Source organism: Oncorhynchus clarkii, chromosome 30 (assembly GCF_045791955.1).
Source record: "Oncorhynchus clarkii lewisi isolate Uvic-CL-2024 chromosome 30, UVic_Ocla_1.0, whole genome shotgun sequence".
NCBI classification, from domain to species: Eukaryota; Metazoa; Chordata; class Actinopteri; order Salmoniformes; family Salmonidae; genus Oncorhynchus; species Oncorhynchus clarkii.
Window position 1 is genome coordinate 22,005,515 of NC_092176.1, and position 22,697 is coordinate 22,028,211.

A 22,697-nucleotide genomic window follows, 5' to 3' on the forward strand; every position below is an offset into this window, starting at 1 on the left:
GCTGTCATCATCTTTCAACTTGCAAGACTTCACAATAATAGGCCTATCTACTGAAAAGGTAAATCATGTTTTTACATTATAAGGCTACAATAGGCCTGCCATACAGAAATGTGCTGGATAAAAAAAGCTTAATAGTGTATCAAGTAAATTATCTTATATTATGTCAGGTATTACAATCGTCTGAAAAAATGGTAAACCCTAATTAAAGCCTGTTTGTAAATAAGTTATAATGACTCCCTCAGGTCTTTCAATCATTTCTTAATGAATCTCACTAAATAGCCACAAGTCAGCTGAAATGTTGATAGAGATGAGACATGACATATTGTAACCCTTATTATAAGACATTATAAAGGATCATACATGCTTTTTAACAAGTTATAAAGCATTATACCTGCAGGCTTTAAGTAAAGTGTTAAGACTAAATCATTCAATTGAGCTATGCTATTGTAAGGCCAAATAAATAATACATGAAATCCTCTTTCAGATATCTATCATGGAACTCACTATAACACTGTTGAATGGGGACTCACATCCCCTGACGGTTCAGCCACACACCACTCTGGGGTCGCTCAAGAGTCTGATCAACCAACACTTTGGAGTGGCCATGGAAAGGCAGAGGCTGTCAGGTGTCAATGGGAACAACATCAGTCTCAGCGATGATTCAAAAACTTTGAGTGACTATGGCCTGCATTCAGGATCCAAAGTGATGGTGCTGATTACAGAACCCACTCATATCCAGGTGTTCCTGAAAAACGAAAAGGGCCAGACGCACACATATGAGGTGGTGTCAGGTGAGACTGTAACCCAGTTCAAAGCCAAGGTCCAAAACAAGGAGGGAGTCCCAGCCGACCAACAGAGGCTGATTCACGAGGGCAAGCAGCTCGATGATAGAAAGAAACTGGAAGACTATGGTGTCAGAAATCTAAGCACTATTCACCTGACGCTCCGTCTAAGGGGAGGCTGAAGACACCCAGTATCGACCTGAAACCACCGGTCACCCGAAGCCCTTAACTTATTATGCATTCCATGTCTATAGAGAAAAAGCTAGTCCAGAAATTATCATTGTTATATAACATTTGTATTAAATTGTCAACTTTAAATTAAGCATTGCTGATATAGGCTTACTGTATGTTAAAATATTGTAAATTAGATTGTAATCAAGTAATAAACAAGTATAAAACTCAAGCAGTCTACTATCGTTGTTATGGCTCCAACTCATAAAAAAATAAAGCAACATGATAGATACTGGATACTGGACTGGTTCTTGTTTTCATTTAAAAAATAGGGTTAAAACAAATACTGTACATCAGGATGTAAAATGATTTGCCAGTTTCAGTCCGTTCTCCCTTATTTGACCTGATATTGACAGCAGTCACATTTACAGTTGAGTTGAGACTCAAACTAAAACAATGCAGTCCACATAAGGAAACTACAGGTGGGCCTAGTCAGTAATATACACAATACGTTGTGGTTTGATAACAATCTTAACATTGCATATTCATATGGTGTTAAATGAGTTGCCTTCAAGATTGAAACAGTTACTGTTATTTATTTCCTACAGCACATTTGCTTTGCTTCAACTTAAATTATACAAATATTTTTTTTAATCAAACAAGAATATATAACATTGTTCAAACCAAAATTAACCTTGGCTCAAAGGAGAATACTCAAGTATTTCAATTTATTCAAGAAGTAACAATTAAGATTGAACATTTCAGATATAAGTTATTTTGCATGTGAGCAACACATTGGATGTATTAGGATTTCATTTATTTGTATTTTTTCATTTGGCCTTTATTTAATTTAGGCAAGTCAGTTAAGAACAAATTCTTATTTACAATGACAACCTAACAGAAGGCAAAAGGCCTCATGCGGGGACAGGGGTTTCAAAAAAAATACAAATAAAAATAATAATAATATATATATATATTATATATATATAGAACAAAACACACATCACGACAAGAGATACACCACAACACCACATAAAGAGAGACCTAAGACATTAGTGTAGTAGTGCAGTACCTTGTATATTGTGTGACTGAAGTCCTACACACCACCCCAGATAATTTGCCTGATTGTACCAGCTTGCTGCACTGGCATTCACAGACCTATCCTTGTAACGTTCTGCAGCTTCAGAGGCACACCCTGTGCCTTCTTACTTCAGTAATCAGGGAGAAGATCTTGGGAGTCTCACTTCCTCGCAGACGCAAGGTAAGCATACCAAAATAAGGCCACCATGTTGGCAAACAGCACTGAAAACTGAAAACACAACAACACATATTGGTAACAGAGCACCACTACATTCCAGATTAATCCATAAAAGAAAAGCCAGTGAGAACTGCTCACCTCTACAGCCATATACAGTGCCTTGCGAAAGTATTCGGCCCCCTTGAACTTTGCGACCTTTTGCCACATTTCAGGCTTCAAACATAAAGATATAAAACTGTATTTTTTTGTGAAGAATCAACAACAAGTGGGACACAATCATGAAGTGGAACAACATTTATTGGATATTTCAAACTTTTTTAACAAACCAAAAACTGAAAAATTGGGCGTGCAAAATTATTCAGCCCCCTTAAGTTAATACTTTGTAGCGCCACCTTTTGCTGCGATTACAGCTGTAAGTCGCTTGGGGTATGTCTCTATCAGTTTTGCACATCGAGAGACTAAATTTTTTCCCATTCCTCCTTGCAAAACAGCTCGAGCTCAGTGAGGTTGGATGGAGAGCATTTGTGAACAGCAGTTTTCAGTTCTTTCCACAGATTCTCGATTAGATTCAGGTCTGGACTTTGACTTGGCCATTCTAACACCTGGATATGTTGATTTTTGAACCATTCCATTGTAGATTTTGCTTTATGTTTTGGATCATTGTCTTGTTGGAAGACAAATCTCCGTCCCAGTCTCAGGTCTTTTGCAGACTCCATCAGGTTTTCTTCCAGAATGGTCCCGTATTTGGCTCCATCCATCTTCCCATCAATTTTAACCATCTTCCCTGTCCCTGCTGAAGAAAAGCAGGCCCAAACCATGATGCTGCCACCACCATGTTTGACAGTGGGGATGGTGTGTTGCTTTTACGCCAAACATAACGTTTTGCATTGTTGCCAAAAAGTTCAATTTTGGTTTCATCTGACCAGAGCACCTTCTTCCACATGTTTGGTGTGTCTCCCAGGTGGCTTGTGGCAAACTTTAAACGACACTTTTTATGGATATCTTTAAGAAATGGCTTTCTTCTTGCCACTCTTCCATAAAGGCCAGATTTGTGCAATATACGACTGATTGTTGTCCTATGGACAGAGTCTCCCACCTCAGCTGTAGATCTCTGCAGTTCATCCAGAGTGATCATGGGCCTCTTGGCTGCATCTCTGATCAGTCTTCTCCTTGTATGAGCTGAAAGTTTAGAGGGACGGCCAGGTCTTGGTAGATGATTTGCAGTGGTCTGATACTCCTTCCATTTCAATATTATCGCTTGCACAGTGCTCCTTGGGATGATCTTTTTGTATCCAAATCCGGCTTTAAACTTCTTCACAACAGTATCTCGGACCTGCCTGGTGTGTTCCTTATTCTTCATGATGCTCTCTGCGCTTTTGACGGACCTCTGAGACTATCACAGTGCAGGTGCATTTATACGGAGACTTGATTACACACAGGTGGATTGTATTTATCATCATTAGTCATTTAGGTCAACATTGGATCATTCAGAGATCCTCACTGAACTTCTGGAGAGAGTTTGCTGTACTGAAAGTAAAGGGGCTGAATAATTTTGCACGCCCAATTTTTCAGTTTTTGATTTGTTAAAAAAGTTTGAAATATCCAATAAATGTCGTTCCACTTCATGATTGTGTCCCACTTGTTGTTGATTCTTCACAAAAATACAGTTTTATATCTTTATGTTTGAAGCCTGAAATGTGGCAAAAGGTCGCAAAGTTCAAGGGGGCCGAATACTTTCGCAAGGCACTGTAGCTGATGTTGATGAACTGGAAGGGGGTACACACTTTCATCTTCAAGGCAGGCCAATAACTACTTTTCACTTTGCTCTGGAAGTCTGCCCACCTCTTACCCTAAAATAGCATTAGAATGGATGAAAATGAATGTTCAGCCATGGCAATAGTCTGGATTAGAATGTAATTAATGAACCACTAATGGAAATTAACTGTCTGAGTAGTACTGCATAATTTCACTAGGCCCAACCTAAACTGACAAACTAATAAGTAGCCCCTGCTTAAAGTTTGAACTTCCACAGAGTAGTACCAAGTTTGATATGGGACTGTTACATTGCACTATGACACCGTGTTATATCTAAGCCGTGAGAGTTAGTCAGGTGTATGGTACAGGAGACTCCATAGTGGAGCAGCTGACTTACCTCCAGGATGTTCATAACAAAGAAGAAAAGCAGCAGGAATGCAGGGGCGAAGATAAGGCGGTCTAAGAGCAAGCGTTTCACCATGCAGTATGGAACAGTGGTAGGCACCATGGGCTGGTAAATGTAATGGCTGGCAGGTCCAGTAATGAGCAACTTCAGAGAGGAATAGGCGAAGGGAAAGTATTTATCCCGGCTAAAATCTGGCCACGAAAATAAGCCCAACAAGTGAGGACATTTTTTATGGAGGTTAATGAGTGTCGAATTTGGTCAACAAAAATATTGAATTGCTCATTTGCTGCGTGCGGCTTATTTGACCGAATAGAAGTGTCATAATGGTTAGGTTGTTACTAATGCTCTGTTATTAGCGGACACACATGGTATTTCCTCAACTTTGAAAAAAATGACTTTATATCTTAAATAAAGGTTAAATATATTTTTAAAATAAATATCTGAGTTGTGCCTGTTGTCACAGAGATGGAGGACTCAACATGGCTATAACTCGTTTTAACATGGAGTTTGCCATTGAGGGCTTCCACCATTTTATAGTTGTCAACTGAGTGGGGATTCCTATGAGTTGGGAGCAATCAGCCAATGAAAAAGAAGAAATTCACATTAAAATGGAGATTGCCTCAATGGCACTTCCCATGCTGTCACAGACGCTATAATTGCACAGATACAAAGATGAGTCTTCTATCTTTATGCAGTGTACACACGTATGTGCCCTCTCATTGGCTAGAATGGTCCCACCTGATTTCGCCTCTCCCCGCCTGTCTTCTATGGTCATGTCTAGAAGGGATACAGCTTTTGCCAAATTGACATCAAAAGTTATTTAATTTTAAAGTTGTTGTTTTTTGTGTATTTTATCTAATCCTTACCCTTTTCCTAACCTTAACCTAAATTATCCTAACCTGCTACAGTAATTATCATAACCTGCTGCGTAAGTTCTCCTAAACCTGCTACGAAAAGTCAATTTTCACAAAAGCTACACTGTATATGAAAAAGTATTTAGACACCCCTTCATATAAGTGGATTCAGCTATTTCAGCCATACCCGTTGCTGACAGATGTATAAAATTGAGCACACAGCCATGCAATCTCCATAGACAAACATTGACAGTAGAATGGCCTGACTGAAAATCTCTGACTTTCAATGTGGCACCGTCACAGGATGCCACCTTTCCAACAAGTCAGTTCATCAAATTTCTACCCTGCTAGAGCTGTCCCGGTCAACTGTAAGTGCTGTTATTATGAAATGAAAACGTCTAGGAGCAACATCGACTCAGCCACAAAGTGGTAGGCCACACAAGCTCACAGAATGGGACCGCCGAGTGCTGAAGCATGTAGCGAATATAAATCGTCTGTCCTCGGTTGCAACACTCACTACCGAGTTCCAAACTTTTTCTGGAAGCAACGTCAGCACAATAGCTGTTTGTAGGGATCTTCATGAAATGGGTTTCCATGGCCAAGCAGCCGCACACAAGCCTAAAATCACCATTTACGGACTAATCTGGGTTTAGAGGATGCCAGGAGAACGCTACCTGCCCGAATGCCAACTGTAAAGTATGGTGGAGGAGGAATATTGGTCTGGGTCTGTTTTTCATGGTTCGGGCTAGGCCCCTTAGTTCCAGTGAAGGGAAATATTAACGCTACAGCATACAATGACATTCTAGACAATTCTGTGCTTCCAACTTTGTGGCAACAATTTGGGGAAGGTCCTTTCCTGTTTCAGCATAACAATGTCCAAAGCGAGGTCCATACAGAAATTGTTTTTTCAAGATCGGTGTGGAAGAACTTCACTGGCCTGCATAGAGCCCTGACCTCAACTCAATCAAACACTTTTGAGACGAATTGGAACACCGACTCTGAGCCAGACCTAATCACCCAACATCAGTGATTGACCTCACTAATGCTCTTGTGGCTGAATGGGAGTCCCCATAGCAATGTTCCAACATCTAGAGGAAAGCTTTCCCAGGAGAGTGGAGACTGTTATAGCAGCAAAGGGGGGACCAACTCCATATTAAAGCCCATCATTTTGGAATGATATGTTCGACGAGCAGGTGTCCACATACTTTTTGTCATGTAGTGTATATACAGTGGGGAGAACAAGTATTTGATACACTACCGATTTGGCAGGTTTTCCTTGCATGTAGAGGTCTGTAATTCTTATCATAGGTACACTTCAACTGCGAGAGACGGAATATAAAACAACAATCCAGAAAATTACATTGTATGATTTTTAAGTAATTAATTTGCATTTTATTGCATGACATAAGTATTTGATCACCTACCAACCAGTACGAATTCCGTCTCATGCAGACCTGTTAGTGTACCTATGATAAAAATTACAGACCTCTACATGCTTTGTAAGTAGGAAAACCTGCAAAATCGGCAGTGTATCAAATACTTGTTCTCCCCACTGTATATCCCTTCCAGACAAATTCGTCTTCCATCTTTGAGGACATGTATTTCCATTGTTAGAGCGGTCACTTGACTATCTTGTCAATATAATAGACCATCTTTGGCAATGTGGACGATGTCACTTGTTTTGAATCTTAATTTAGAGAACTTCATTTGAAAACGGAATCTGAATGGATCTGAGAAGTTGAATATGTGAAACTTTGATCAACTTGAATTGATAGTTTGTAAACTTGATACACAGACAACAAATAAAGGTGAATTAAATAAATAAAACAACGAAACGGAATATATAAATATTGAACTTGAATATTCAATTCAATTGAAATTTAATTTGAAAACTGAATTCAATATACAATTTTAAACTATCGTAATAAAAATTACAAAGTATGGAATTCAAAAAACATTTCTGTGGGCACTGAAATCGCTACATAGGCATTATCCTCCGTTCATTGACCAAAGGGATTCCTATCTCCTCCTTTCTCTAATACAGTGGTCACCAAACTTTGAGTCAAGATCACTTTGAGTCAAAATGCAAGCCGAGATATACAGCTGACTGTTTCTGAACATGACTTATAAAACATAAGCCTATGCAACATTAAGTTTCGCCATCAGCTGGAAGACTGTGTCCCGTTTTCTCAGTGGAGGGGTGGAGAGAGGAGGGCCTCACCGGGGATGGAGTGATCCTCCGTTCCCCTCAGGCTGACCATCAGTCCAGTAAAAAAAACTAAACAATGTATTATGCTCAGTCAGCTGTGCCTCACAAGTAATACAACAAATGATCTATTAGAAGTGTGATCATATACTTAAAATAATTTGAAAATGGTCTGAGAAGAACAACATTGGCAGGGCAATTCAAGCATAGCCAATATGCAGTGATAATGTATTGGGCCTATAGCCTACTGCACAAACCTAATTGTTACAGAACTGTTTTTAACCTCTATGGGATCGGTTGTTTGAATGTTAAATGACAAGACAGAGGCATTGATGCGAGAAACCAGTCTTGTTCAGTACATCACAACACATCCGGGTATCTCAAGCACCCCGGTAAAACACAAGAGTTGCAGTAAAGAACATTTACCAACAGATGGCATCACTGTGCCATCTTACACACATAACATCGGTGTCCCTAAACCGGGACAGTTGTTGCTAACGTGCGCTAATCAAATCAAATTAGTCAAATGCTCCGAATACAACAGGTGTAGAACTTACAATGAAATGCTTACTGACAAGCCCCTAACCAACAGTGCAGTTTAAAAAAATATGGATACAAATAAGAAATATAAGTAACAAGTAATTAAAGAGCAGCAGTAAAATAACAATACTATATACAGGGGGGTACCGGTAAAGAGTCAATGTGCGGGGGCAACAGTTAGTTGAGGTAGTAGGTAGAGTTATTAAAGTGACTATGCATAGTGACCAGAATTACGTTTTAAGTAACAGCCAACTTTCCAGGACATAGACATGTCTTATATCGGCAGAAAGTTTAAATTCTTGTTCATCTAACTGCACTGTCCAATATACTGTAGCTATTACGGTGAAAAAAATACCATGCTACTGTTTGAGGAGAGGGCACAGGAACAAAACGCTTTTATCACAGCAACTGGTTTGATACATTCACCTCTGAAGGTAAATAATGTACTCACTAACATTCAGTAGTCTTGCTCTGATTTGTCATCCTGAGGGTCACAGAGATAAAAGGTAGCATAGTTTTGTTTGATAAAATCCATTTTTATATTCAAATGTAGGATCTGGGTTCCACAGTTTGAACCCTGCTGTCTCTGGAACACATGTTTGTTAGTTTGTATTATCTTTTACCAGATCTAATATGTTATACTCTCCTACATTAAGATCACATTTCCACAAACGTCAAAGTGTTTCCTTTCAAATAGTATCCAGAATTATGCATATCCTTGCTTCAGGTCCTGAGCTACAGGCAGTTAGATTTGCGTATGTCATTTTAGACGAAAATTGAAAAAAGGGGTATGATCTTTAAGTCTCACTGAATTACTTCTGCCTCGTGTACAAATTCATGTTGTTACTCCTATGACCAGAGAAAGTGAAATATTCCTCGATATTATAAAAGACACAGGCCGCAAATAATAACAATGAAAGCTTAACGAAACATTTTCTGTCTTATAAAACTATTAAACAAAGTGTTGACAGTGCTGAATAACAACTTATACATGAACTTACTCATAAAAACAGCAGATCTTGCTCTATTCGTTGAGCTTCTCTCTAGTCAATGTTTTAAACGGTTTGAAATCACACATTATCAAAACAAATTTTTACAGTCCATTCTGCGAGGAAACTGTGCGGACACCGTGATCTGAGCTGTCTGATTGGCCAGAAGTAGGGATATAGGTGCATTTGATTTCCTCCCTGGGTCTGCCGGGTAGGCGGAGTTCTACATTCAGACACATTGAATGGTTCAAAATTGGAACACTTTGACTTCCCGGTGCTAGGTTTTCTGAATTCAAGTGCACCTACCGCCAACAGCGCGAAACGAATACAAAAATTGGGAATTCAAGGTTTTACCGATGGGTTTTTACCAGAAATGTTTGGTGCGATTGAGTATCTCTCTGGCTGTAGCGTTCACTTTCAATTATAATACAGCGCTATGAGACTAAAGGCAGTCCTTGTTTTTCAAAACAAGAGTTGAGCTTGAAATTCAAAAGTTTATCAAACAGACCGGCCGCCATAAATCGGACTTTAGTAAAATGTTGTAATATAACAAGCTAATGAGCCTAAATTACAATGCATGACCATGAGCATGATTTATTTATGCAAATTTATTTCAGTTCTTCGTCAACGCGAATGGACCCCTCCCCCACCCCACATCTTTGGTCTCTTAGCAACTGTATTGTAAACTATCAACATCGATGTGATGTTGTTTTCTATGCTGCTGCCAGTAACGTGGCTAGTGTGGTTCGATTTGCTTTATTTAAGTGCTGTTTAAGTTCAGAGGAGGTATGTTGTTTTCCTTTAGGCCTAACGTTATGTTTTCTTGATAAAATGTTTTATCTGCATGGAATCTTTATCTTTTTGTAGCTAACGTTAAGTACATTATATCTAAAAGTAAACTACACTAGACATTAGGCAACTGTTAATGTAGGTAGCAAATAATAATATTGTCCTAACGTTAGTGGTAAATGTGTTTGTGATGCTGAATTGACCGATGTTATAGTGTTAATTTGGGCATGATGTTTTATTGTTTAATAAGATTCCCCCCTGTCTATGGCAGTATGTCTGCAGAGGTGGCCATACAGCCCCTGGAGGATGTTAGTCCCCAAATGATGTGCTCCAGTCCCCAACCCAGTCCACAGCCCCGGACCAAAGTGCTCAGGGAGGACCTCTTAAAGATCCTGGACCCTTCACGGAAGAAGCTGTCATCCTTGGAGACTCAGCGCATCGCAGGGGTGCTGGAAGACTGCATCGCCAGGGTGGAGACGGTAGCCTTGCTGCCGGCTGTGCTGTCCCGCCTGGGAGGGCTGTCTGTGGGGTTGGAGTTGGAGGGGGCCTTACAGGAGCACCAGCACCTTGGAGAGAGGCTGGGGGGCCTGGGGCAGAAGCTGGTTGAGGGGGAGGCAGGGGAGAGAACGAGAGCAGAGTTAGAAAAGGCCATCCCCAGCTCACTGAGGAACGTGCTCAGACTGCTGAGAGCTCATCCAGCCGCCACCCGAGCCCTGAGGAGTGAGGCAGAGGTAGGGGGGCAGGGGGTGAGTGAAGGGGTGCGAGGGCTGGTAGGGGGGCTGCAGGAGTTACGGGGGGTGCTGTTAGAGAAACTGCTCACGAGCCCATCCGAGGAACGTCAAAGAACACGCTACATGCAGGAGGTTTCGCTGCGCCATGGCAACAACATGGAGCTGGTTGCTACACTGGAGATGGAAGTCGCTGCCGCCATCAAAGACAGAGATGCTGAGGTGCCGATACAGTTTTCATTGTCATTATACTACTGTTTGTATTACACCAGAGTTTAAACCTTGAAAGATTTAACCCATGATAATTCTAGCTCAGTTCTCCAAAACGTAATCTCTCTACTTTCTCTGCTGCTCTCTCTATCTTTCTCTCTCACTCTTGTTTCCCCCTCTCTTCTACACTCTCTCCTCACCCCCCTACCCCCTGCTCTCTAAGACCTCTAAGAAAAATGAGGTGATCAGGAAGTTGAAGAGCTCTCTGCACCAGATGGAGAAGATCTCTGAGGACTTTGTGTTGCGGACACAGCAAGATGCCGACAAGCAGAACCAGTCAGACACTAAGACCTCAGAGGGGAGGCGGGCCCGCATGCAGCAGGAAGCCAATCAGCTGAGAGTTCAGCTTAACAACCTGATTTCTGAGAACCGCGAGGTAGAGACTTCGCTCCGTAAGGTGGGAGATCCCAGAAATAGAGCCCTAGCCCCTGCTCCTTATCTAAAACATTTTCTATGCATGCAGTAGATCCTGCAGTGCGAAATATAACTTTTTCAATGTTGTTCTCCTCCCCTCCTGGCAGAAAAAATATAAAGTGGAGACAGAAATAGAGAACTGGATCCAGAAGTATGATGCTGATATGGGAGAGAAACAGGTAGACTAACCCTAAAAAATCCTAACAAATCTTCCACTAACAGCAATTAATAATACGATTTTAGTGATGCTTAGTAAATCCCCACCCCCCTCTCTATCTCTCTCTGTGTTGTCTGCTCCCTCCCAGTTTGAGCTGGAGGACATGACAAGGGTCTATGAGGAGGAGAAGGAGGAGCTGAGAGAGCTAGAGGAGGCGTATGCTGTCCTGGAGCAGGAGTTCAGTCAGATCCAGGAGGAGCGGCGTTTGGCCGAGGAGAGGAGGGAGGAGGAGCAGAAAGAGCTGGAAAAGAAGAGCCGTGCATCCACCATTATCCAGGCTTACTGGAGGGGCCACCGTGTCCGCAAAGCCATGAGGGGGAAGGGCAAGAAGGGTAGCAAGGGCAAGAAGGGAAAAGGCAAGAAGGGCAAATAACAGCCCTGTGGAAAACTCGGCTAGACCAGGACAGTCCATTATTCCAGCATGGTTTTTATATTTGTGGGAAAGAAGTGTCAGCTCTCCAAAAACACATCCATTTTCCTTTTCTCCTTTTGTACGTTTTCCTTTTAGGTGTCAGAGTTTATTCCAATAAATACTGTGCAACGAAGCTCTTGATTACTATTGTATGATTACTACCCTGTGTTTGATGTTATCTATTTTTAAGTGTTTCTTAAAAGAAAAGGGAATTTTGTTAAACCATTGTTTAAAAATATTTTTTATTGAAACATGTACAGTATTGTATTAATGAATCCGTTTAAATGGAACTCAACAATTTATAGTTGTTATGCAAAATTGGTTAGAATAGTAGAAAACTGGCACCATGCAATTGTTGGATACATTTGATCAAGGCTTGAGAAACACTAAACAGTTTGGCCCTCTATTGATATGTATAGTTAGTATTCCCTACAGTTGCCACTAGGTGACTAGGTGTCACTGATTGCAGAAATATTATTGTCATCATGCTACGTTTGCTCCACAGCAGTGGTGTAAAGTCGTTTTTAGGGGTATCTGCACTTTAATATTTATATTTTTGACATCTTTTACTCCATTACATTCTTAAAGAAAATATGTACTTTTTACTCCTATACATTTTCCCTGACACCCAAAAGTACTAGTAACATTTTGAATGCTCAGGCAGGACATCAATATGGTCCAATTCACAAACCTAACAATATAAAGCTTTGCCATCCCTACTGACTCTGATCTGGCGGACTAACTAAACACAAATACTGTGTTTGTTTGTAAATTATGTCTGAGTGTTGGAATGTGCACCTGGCTCTCCGTAAATAAAATAAACAAGAAAATTGTGCCGTCTGGTTTGCTTAATATAAGGAATTTGATATATTGCATATATAGCAAGTATGACAAGTTATTTTTTCACCACTATTTAAGTACATGTACAACCCTATACTTTTAGACTTTTACTCAAGTTGTTTTTTACTGGGTGACATTCACTTTTACTTGAGTTATTTTCTATTAAGGTACCTTTTATGTACTTTTCCCACCACTGCTGCACAGAGTGCTGCCCATAACATTACTATCTGTGTGAAAACAATACAAGACATGGATTGCAATCTCCAATAATAAGACCTGCAGGATCCTCTGTCTAGATCATCCTCCACCTGTTCATTTCAAATTGGCTTTAGTAGTGGCATGAGAAGGGCTCTGTTTGAGGTTGTTCACTATGGCAGACTGGTCTTGGATGAAGAGCTGGATCTGGAGAGGAAAACACATTTTGATTATACTGTTAACAAATTAATATGTCCGCTACTCTAAATCACTGTGACATCGGTATCCTTCTCTAACTGTGACATCACTAACCTTCTCTAGCTGTGACATAAATGTGACATAACTGACCTTCAGCTGTGTCATCCATAGGAAAAGAATGAATAGAACGGGAATTCCTTTCAAGTCAATGATGGCATAATGTAGGGGACTGGCGGCCATTGTGAGTGTACCCATAGGAGCAAAGCAGGAAGTAAAAGCAAGAGGTGTATCCTTCAATCTGTGCTGTGAATTTTTGAATCAACTTAACTGACATTACAAAATACACGCAGTGGACAGTTTATTAGGTACACCACCCTATGTTTCATGTCTTGTTTGTCTATTTCTATGTTCAGCCTGATATGGTTCTCAGTCAGAGGCAGGTTCGTCATCTCTGATTGGGAACCATATTTAGAGCCTGGGTTTCACTGTGTGTTTGTGGGTGAATGTGTTTTTCACCAGATAGGCTGTTTTAGGTTTTCGTTACGTTCATCACGTTCTTTATTTTGTAGTGTTTGCATTGATTCGTGTTTTACGTTTGTTCATTAAAATATGGATCGCACTCTACACGCTGCATTTTGGTCCGACTCTCCTTCTCATCAAGAAAACCGTTACACCTACAGACAGTGAATCACGTGGCCATGACTTGCTATATAAAGCAGGCAGACAGGCATTCAGTTACAGTTCGATTGAACGTTAGAAGGGGCAAAATGAGTGACCTAGGCGACTTTTAGCGTGGTATGATCATCGGTGCCAGTCTCGTGAAACGGCTGGCCTTCTGGGCTTTTCATTCGCCACAGTGTGTAGGGTTTACTGATAATGGTACGACAAACAAAAAACATCTAGTCAGCGGCAGTCCTGTGGGTGAAATACAGCTCGTTGATGAGAGGTCGAAGGAGAATGGCAAGAATCTTGCAAGCTAAATGGGTGGGTAACAAACACACAAATAACTGCGCAGTACAACAGTTGTGTGCAGAACAGCATCTTGGAACACACAACTCGTCCTTGTCATGGTTGGGCTATTGCAACAAACAACCACACTGGATTCCACTCCTATCAGCTAAAAGAAGCCGCTCCAGGGGGCACGTTATCACCATCACTGGACAATTGAGGAGTGGAAAAACATTGTCTGGTCCAATGAATCCTGGTTCCTGTTGGATCATGCTGATGGCAGAGTCAGGATTTGGCGATAGCAGCATGAGTCCATGGCCCCATCCTGCCTAGTGTCAACGGTACAGGCTGGTGGCGGTGGTGTAATGGTGTGGGGAATGTTTTCCTGGCACACGTTAGGTCCCTTGATACCAATGGAGCAATGTTTCCATGTTTCAAAGAATTCAGACTGTTCTGGAGGTGAAGGGGTTCAGACCCGGTACTTGATGGGTCTAACTAATAAATTGGCCACTGAGTGTAAATTTGATTGCATGAGCCACATCAGTAAGTATATTTTAATGAACATTCTACATTACTATGGAAATATTTGCATCACAATACCAGGCAGCCATTGCGAGGGTACCCATGAGTTTACCAGTCAAATTGACAAGTTTTAAGTTGTCATGTGCACTAGTACAGTGAAATGGCTTTCTTGCTTGCTCTTTCCCAACAATGCAGTAATCAATATCAGTAATACTATAATTGTTTTAAATAATAAAGTAAAGTAGAACAAAAACACAGTTCCCTGCATATTGACACTTGATATTGGCAGTTCCAGGGTCAGTGCCAAAACCACATGGTTTCAATGTGTTTGAGGCCATTCCATTCGCTCCGTTAGAAGCTGTTCAGGAGCCTGTTGGTTTCAGACTTGATGTTCCGGTACCAATTGCCGTGTGAAAGCAGAGAGGACTATGGCTTGGGGTATGGCTTGGGTCTATGGCTTGGGTCTATGGCTTGGGTGACTGGAGTCTTTCAACAACTATCTGGGCCTTCCTTTCACACCACCTTATATAGAGGTCCTGGATGGCAGGAAACTTGGCCCCAGTGGTGTACAAGGCTGTCTACACCACCCTCTGTAGTGCCATGCGATCGAAGGCGGTGCAGTTACCATACCAAGCAGTGATGCAGTCGGTCAGTATTCTCTCAATGGTGCAGCTGTAGAACTTTTTGAGGATCTGAGGGCCCATGCCAAATCTTTTCAACCTCCTGAGGGGGAAGAATTGCTGTTGAGCTTTCTTCTCGATTGTTTGCGTGTGTGTCGACCAAGTCCTTAGTAATTTGGTAATCAAGGAAGCTCTCGACCAGCTCCACTGCAGTCCCGTTTCCTGTAGTCCACAATCAGTTCCTTGGTCTTACTGCCTAGAAGCCCATCATCCTGGAGTCGCCTCTTCACTGTTGAAGTTGAGACTGGTGTTTGCGAGTCCTATTTAATGAAGCTGCCAATTGAGGACTTGTGAGGCGTCTGTTTCGCAAACTAAACACTCTAATGTACTTGTCCTCTTGCTCAGTTGTGCACCGGGGCCTCCCACTCCTCTTTCTATTCTGGTTAGAGACAGTTTGCGCTGTTCTGTGAAGGGAGTACTACACAGCGTTGTACAAGATCTTCAGTTTCTTGGCAATTTCTCACATGGAATAGCCTTCATTTCTGAGAACAAGAATAGACTGACAAGTATCATAAAAAAGTTTTGTTTCTGGCCATTTTGAGCCTGTAATCGAACCCACAAATGCTGATGTTCCAGATACTCAACTAGTCTAAAAAAAGGCCAGTTGTATTGCTTCTTTAATGAGAACAACAGTTTTCAGCTGTACTAACATAATTGCAAAAGGGTTTTCTAATGACAATTAGCCTTTTAAAATGATAAACTTGGATTAGCTAACACAACGTGCCATTGGAACACAGGAGTGATGGTTGCTGATAATGGGCCTCTGTACGCCTATGACACGCTCGTCGTAATGAATGGACCATGGTGGTGGTATGTGTACATTATCCTTTAAAAAATAAACACTGAACAAAAACAACAAACTACCAAACGAAACGTGCCGCTACTGGTGTGCACACAGGCAACGAACTGTAGACAAGATCCCACAAATCACAATGGGGAAATAGCTACCTAAATATGATCTCCAATCAGAGACAACGATAAACAGCTGCCTCTGATTGGGAACAATATCAGGCCACCATAGAAATACAATTCACCTAGATGACCCACCCAAGTCACTATCACGCCCAAACCAACATAGAGAATAAACAGCTTACTATGGTCAGTGCGTGACAGCCTATGTTTAAAGATCTGCCGTTTCCAGTTACAATAGTCATTTACAACATTAACAATGTCTACACTGTATTTCTGATCAATTTGATGTCATTTTGACGGACCAAAAATGTACTTTTCTTTCAAAACAAGGACATTTCTAATTGACCCCAAACTTTTGAACGGAAGTGTAGGTATTCCTCTTTTCTAGGGGGGTTAGTGTGGAGTGCAATTGAGATTGCACCATCTATAGATCTGTTGGAGTGGTATGCAAATTGGAGTGGGTCTAGGGTGTCTGGGATGATGGAATTGATGTGGGTTGATGTGTATCAGGGCTAGAGGTTCAAAGTCTGTTCTATTCATTCTATTTCTATCACTAACCTTCACTATCTGTGACATCACAAACCTCCATCTGTAACATCACAGTGACATCACTGACCTTCTCCAGCTGTGACATCACAAACCTTCTCCAGCTGTGACATCACTGACCTTTTCCAGCGGTGACATCACATAGTCCATCTGTGACATCACAAACCTCAATCTATGACATAATAACATCACTAACCTTCTTTAGCTGTGTTTCTGTGTCATCGATGGCCACGCCCTTTTCCTGCCCTGTGGTCCCACCCATCATGTGGTAGAGGTTAAGGGTCACCACTTTAATTTGGCCCAATAAAAGCGTCTCCTTCGCCGCTGTGGTCTGGATGTGATACCATGTGTTCTCCTGAACAAAAAACATTGTTTATATTCTGGATAGAGGGACATGGACTATAATCAATTGTAAATCCGTGACCCATCTAAAAGGATTGTCACTAGTTACCACAGCCACAAAGGCATATTGGCTATATCGTAAACATTAATGACACCAAAAAGTTGCTTTTTGGTCTCAATTTAAGGTGAGGGATAGGCATAAGGATAGTGTTGTTAAGGTTAGCGTTAGGTTTAAAATCAGATATTGAGAAGATAAATTGTAGAAACAGGTTTAGCCATAATTATGACTTTGTGGCTGTGGTGACTAGTGACGACCCTCTAGTGACGACCCTCTAGTGACGACCCTGTGAATGCGTGATCAGGTCTGGTACCCATCTGAGAGCGTTGGAGCGTATCTGGTCCAGCTCTGTCTGTAGCTGAGACAACAGGTTATTCTTCTGCAGAATACTGCAGCTCTGCTGCTCTGTGTGTCTCTGTAGCGCCCCCCGTTGGCCATCAGCTTGCTCCTGCACCTCACTCTCCCTCTGCCGCAGCTGCTCTTTGGTGGATAGCAGGGTGGCAAACCTCCCCAGTAGCTCCCACACATCCTCATACTACATACACACACACGCACATTATACATTTGAAGCTAGGGTTAGGATTGAGGCTAGGGTTAAGGTTGAACCAGGATGTGGACATGAAGCTAGGGTTAGGTTTGTGGTTGAGGCTAAGGGTGACGGGATGTTGAACCGGGATGTGGAGAGGTTTAGGCTAAGGGTTTGGGTTAGGGTTGAAGCTAGGGTTAGGGTTGAACCGGGATGTGGAGAGGTTTGGGTAAGGGTTTGGGTTAGGGTTGAAGCTAGGGTTAGGGTTGAACCGGGATGTGGAGAGGTTTAGGGTAAGGGTTTGGGTTAGGGTTGAACCGGGATGTGGAGAGGTTTAGGGTAAGGGTTTGGGTTAGGGTTGAACCGGGATGTGGAGAGGTTTAGGGTAAGGGTTTGGGTTAGGGTTGAACCGGGATGTGGAGAGGTTTAGGGTAAGGGTTTGGGTTAGGGTTGAGGGTTGACCGGGATGTGGAGAGGTTTAGGGTAAGGGTTTGGGTTAGGGTTGAAGCTAGGGTTAGGGTTGAACCGGGATGTGGAGAGGTTTAGGGTAAGGGTTTGGGTTAGGGTTGAAGCTAGGGTTAGGGTTGAACCGGGATGTGGAGAGGTTTAGGGTAAGGGTTTGGGTTAGGGTTGAAGCTAGGGTTAGGGTTGAACTGGGATGTGGAGAGGTTTAGGGTAAAGGTTTGGGTTAGGGTTGAAGCTAGGGTTAGGGTTGAACCGGGATGTGGACATGAAGCTAGGGTTAGGATTGAGGCTAGGGTTAAGGTTTCGGGTTATGGTGAAACAGGGATATGGACATGGCATAGGCAACACACGTGAGCTGGTAGATTATTTGATTATAAAAATGTAATTTCCAAGAGAAAGCAAGTGCCATGATCCCACAGGAAACACGATATGTTTTTTTTATTTTAAATTCTCTGGAGTTGAGAACAGATCAGATGAACTGGGGGGGGGGGGGGTAGATTCATGATAATACCCAGAAGAGAGGAAAGATAGAGGGGGGGGGGGGGGGGGGTCAGTTTAGCACAGTAGTGCGAATAGGGTGTTTTTTGTGAATGCCAGGCTTGGGTACCTTGGCCAGTCTGAGGACCTGTTCCAGAAAGGTCCAGTAGAAGGCACTCTTCTCCACCCTGCGCTGCAGCCTCAATCTCCAGGCCTCCAGGACAGCACACTCCTCCTTCAGTTTCTCTATCTCTCCCTCCTTCTGACGCACAGCATCCCTCTCTCTCTCTGCCTTCTTCTCACCCCGAGCACGCTTTGAGTCGTTGTCCTGCAAGATGGCACAGTTGATTACAATGTTTTTTCCAGAGTCTGTGTGTTTCAGTGCTTGTGTATGTGCGTGTGTGTGTGTGTGTTAGCCACCAACTTTGAGGAATTTGTCAAATTTGAGCAGCGACTCCTTCAGTTTCTCCTCCTTCTTCTTCACCTCATCTCTCCGCCTTTGTAAACTCTCCGTCTTTAACTCAAACTCCTGTGAAACACACACACACACACGCACACACACACACACACACTCACACACACACACACACACACACACACACACACACACACACACACACACACACACACACACACACACACACACACACACACACACACACACACACACACACACACACACACACACACACACACACACACACATAATATCCCAGGTACACACACAATATCACACACAATATCCCTAACTACGATAGTCACATTTTTGTCACAGGTTCTCATGATTATGAGTACTATGAATAAGAACGTAGCTCCTACCTCTCTGTGTGTCTGGAGCTGTTTATCCACCTCTCTGATCTCTCTCTGTTTCTCAATCATCCGTGTGGCTCCGCTCATCAGACCTCTGTCCCGCACAGGTACTTTCCTACACACATAAGCACGAAAGTACGCATGCAGAAACGCACACACACACGCATACACACAGAACCTTCTGTGGACATCAATCTGTGTTCCTTCTCTCAACCCCACTAGCAGAGAGCATACTAACACAAACACAAACAAACTCACATTAAGAGGTGTTCCTCAAAGACAGTACGGAAGTAATCCTCCAGATCCAATGCCATTATCTCTGCTGTCTCCAGGGAGTTTCTGATCTTCAGTTAGAAACTTAAGCAGCTTTCCCTTTGGATTTCTTTATACCTTGCTGTACAATCCAGTCTCTATGGCAACACATAGACAAAGCCTCTGTCGCCCCCAGTGGCAAACTACTGACATAGAAGCTCCACTACTGTGTGTGTATGTGTTTGTGTGTCTGTGTCTGTGCCTGTGTGTGTGTGTGTGTGTGTGTGTGTGTGTGTGTGTGTGTGTGTGTGTGTGTGTGTGTGTGTGTGTGTGTGTGTGTGTGTGTGTGTGTGTGTGTGTGTGTGTGTGTGCGTGCGAGGGACCCCTTTTGTGATAGCAAATTCATCAAGTCAAATCATATTTTATTTGTCAAATGCGCCGAATACAACAGGTATTACCGTGAAATGCTTACTCACAAGCCCTTAACCAACAATGCAGTTATAAGAAAATTGAGTTAAGAATATATTTAATTAAAAAAATTTAATTTAAAAAATGTAATTTAAAAAAAAGTAAAAACAATAAAAACAAATAATAAAATAAAAAAGTAACTCAATTAAATTAAAATAATGAGGGGGTACCGGTGGTACCGGTACCAAGTCAATGTGAGGGGTTACAGGTTAGTTGAGGTCATTTGTACATATAGGTAGGGGTAAAGTGATTATGCACTGATAATAAACAGTGAGTAGCAGCAGTGTAAAAACAAAGAGGGGTCAATGAATATAGTCTAGATGGACATTTGATTAATTATTCAGCAGTATTTTGGCTTGGGGGTAGAAGCTGTTAAGGAGCCTTTTGGACCTAGACTTGGCGCTCTTGTACCGCTTGTCGTGCGGTAACAGAGAGAACAGTCTATGACTTGGGTGAGTGGAGTTTGTGACAATTGTTTTGGGCCTTCCTAGTATATACAGTTGAAGTCGGAAGTTTACATACACGTAGGTTGGAGTCATTAAAACTTGTTTTTCAACCACTCCACAAATGTCTTGTTAACAAACTATACTGTAGTTTTGGCAAGTCGGTTAGGACATCTACTTTGTGCATGACACAAGTAATTTTTTCCAACAATTGTTTACAGACAGATTATTTCACTTATAATTCACTGTATCACAATTCCAGTGGGTCAGAAGTTTACATACACCAAGTTGACTGTGCCTTTAAACAGCTTGGAAAATGTCATGGCTTTAGAAGCTTTTGATAGGCTAATTGACATCATTTGAGTCAATTGGAGGTACGCCTGTGGATGTATTTCAAGGCCTACCTTCAAACTCAGTGCCTCTTTTCTTGACATCATGGGAACATCAAAATAAATCAGCCAAGACCACAAGTCTGGTTCATCCTTGGGAGCAATGTCCAAACGTACGTAAGCATAAACACCATGGGACCACTCAGTCGTCATACCGCTCAGGAAGGAGACGCGCTCTGTCTCCTAGAGATGAACGTACTTTGGTGCGAAAAGTGCAAATCAATCCCAGAACAACAGCAAAAGACCTTGTGAAGATACTGGAGGAAACAGGTACAAAAGTATCTATATCCACAGTAAAACGAGTCCTATATCGACATAACCTTAAAGACCGCTCAGCAAGGAAGAAGCCACTCCTCCAAAACCACCATAAAAAGCCAGACTACGGTTTCCAACATGGGGACAAAGATTGTACTTTTTCGAGAAATGTCCTCTGGTCTGATGAAACAAAAATAGAACTGTTTGGCCATAATGACCATCGTTATGTTAGGAGGAAAATGGGGGAGGCTTGCAAGCCGAAGAACACCATCCCAACAGTGAAGCACGGGAGTGGCAGCATCATGCTGTGGGGGTGCCTTGCTGCAAGAGTGACTGGTGCACTTCACAAAATAGATGGCATCATGAGGAATTGAAAATTATGTGGATATATTGAAGCAACATCTCAAGACATCAGTCAGTCAGGAAGTTAAAGCTTGGTCACAAATGGGTCTTCCAAATGGACAATGACCCCAAGCATACTTCCAAAGTTGTGGCAAAATGGCTTAAGGACAACAAATTCAAGGTATTGGAGTGGCCATCACAAAGCCCTGACCTCAATCCCATATAACATTTGTCGGCAGAACTGAAAAAGCATGTGCGAGCAAGGAGGCCTACAAACCTGACTCATTTACAGCAGCTCTGTCAAGAGGAATGGGCCAAAATTCACCCAACTTATTGTGGGAAGCTTGTGGAAGAATACCTGAAACGTTTGACCCAAGTTATAGACAATGCTACCTAATACTAATTGAGTGTATGTAAACGTTTGACCCACTGGGAATGTGATGAAAGAAATAAAAGCTCAAATAAATAATTCTCTCTACTATTATTCTGACATTTCACATTCTTAAAATAAAGTGGTGATCCTAACTGACAGGGAATGTTAACTAGGATTAAACGTCAGGAATTGTGAAAAACTGACTTTAAATGTATTTGGCTCAGGTGTATGTAAACTTCCGACTTCAACTGTAGGTTCTGGATGGCAGGAAGCTTGGCCTTGGTGATGTACTGGGCTTTACACACTACCCTCTGTAACGCCTTTTGGTCGGATGCCGAACAGTTGCCATACCAGGCAGTGATGCAATTTGTCAGGATGCTCTCGATGGTGCAGCTGTATAACTTGTTGACGATCTGGGTACTCATGCCAAATCTTTTCAGTCTCTTGAGGGGGGAAAGTTTTTGTCGTGCCCTCTTCACAACTTTCGTGATGTGTTTGGACCGTGATAGTTTGTTGGTGATGTGGACACCAAGGAACTTGAAACTCTCGACCCGCACCACTACAGCCACGTCGATATGAATGGGGGCGTGTTCGGCCATCCTTTTCCTGTAGTCCACGATCATCTCCTTTGTCTTGCTCACATTGAGGGAGAGGTTGTTGTCCTGGCACCATACTGCCAGGTCTATGACCTCCTCCCTATAGGCTGTCTCATCGTTGTCGGTGATCAGGCCTACCACTAATGTGTCATTAGCAAACTATATTAAGGTGTTGGAGTCATGCTTGGCCACGCAGTCATAGGTGAACAGGGAGTACAGGAGGGGACTAAGCATGCACACATGCATGTTTGATGCCATTCCATTCCCTC

At 42.2% G+C, this 22,697-nt stretch overlaps 3 protein-coding genes across 3 annotated transcripts; 2 read left to right on the plus strand and 1 right to left on the minus strand.

Moving 5' to 3' along the window:
• Nucleotides 1-1,250, plus strand: LOC139389989 (polyubiquitin-like). Its single transcript, XM_071137056.1, has 2 exons — nucleotides 1-58; nucleotides 485-1,250. The coding sequence occupies exon 2, from the start codon at nucleotides 494-496 to the stop codon at nucleotides 962-964; it is 471 nt and encodes a 156-aa protein (XP_070993157.1). The 5' UTR covers nucleotides 1-58; nucleotides 485-493; the 3' UTR covers nucleotides 965-1,250.
• An 8,450-nt stretch (nucleotides 1,251-9,700) lies between these two features.
• On the plus strand, nucleotides 9,701-11,861 carry LOC139390053 (IQ motif containing D). Its single transcript, XM_071137167.1, has 5 exons — nucleotides 9,701-9,747; nucleotides 10,022-10,700; nucleotides 10,912-11,145; nucleotides 11,270-11,341; nucleotides 11,468-11,861. The coding sequence occupies exons 2-5, from the start codon at nucleotides 10,023-10,025 to the stop codon at nucleotides 11,750-11,752; spliced, it is 1,269 nt and encodes a 422-aa protein (XP_070993268.1). The 5' UTR covers nucleotides 9,701-9,747; nucleotide 10,022; the 3' UTR covers nucleotides 11,753-11,861.
• Nucleotides 11,862-12,943: 1,082 nt separating this feature from the next.
• On the minus strand, nucleotides 12,944-19,697 carry LOC139390162 (cilia and flagella associated protein 73). The gene is made up of 7 exons (XM_071137375.1): nucleotides 19,569-19,697; nucleotides 19,320-19,425; nucleotides 18,925-19,029; nucleotides 18,631-18,828; nucleotides 17,346-17,567; nucleotides 16,829-16,987; nucleotides 12,944-13,033 (listed from the first exon to the last, which is right to left on the minus strand). The coding sequence occupies exons 1-7, from the start codon at nucleotides 19,622-19,624 to the stop codon at nucleotides 12,944-12,946; spliced, it is 936 nt and encodes a 311-aa protein (XP_070993476.1). The 5' UTR covers nucleotides 19,625-19,697.
• Between the last annotated feature and the right edge of the window lie 3,000 nt (nucleotides 19,698-22,697).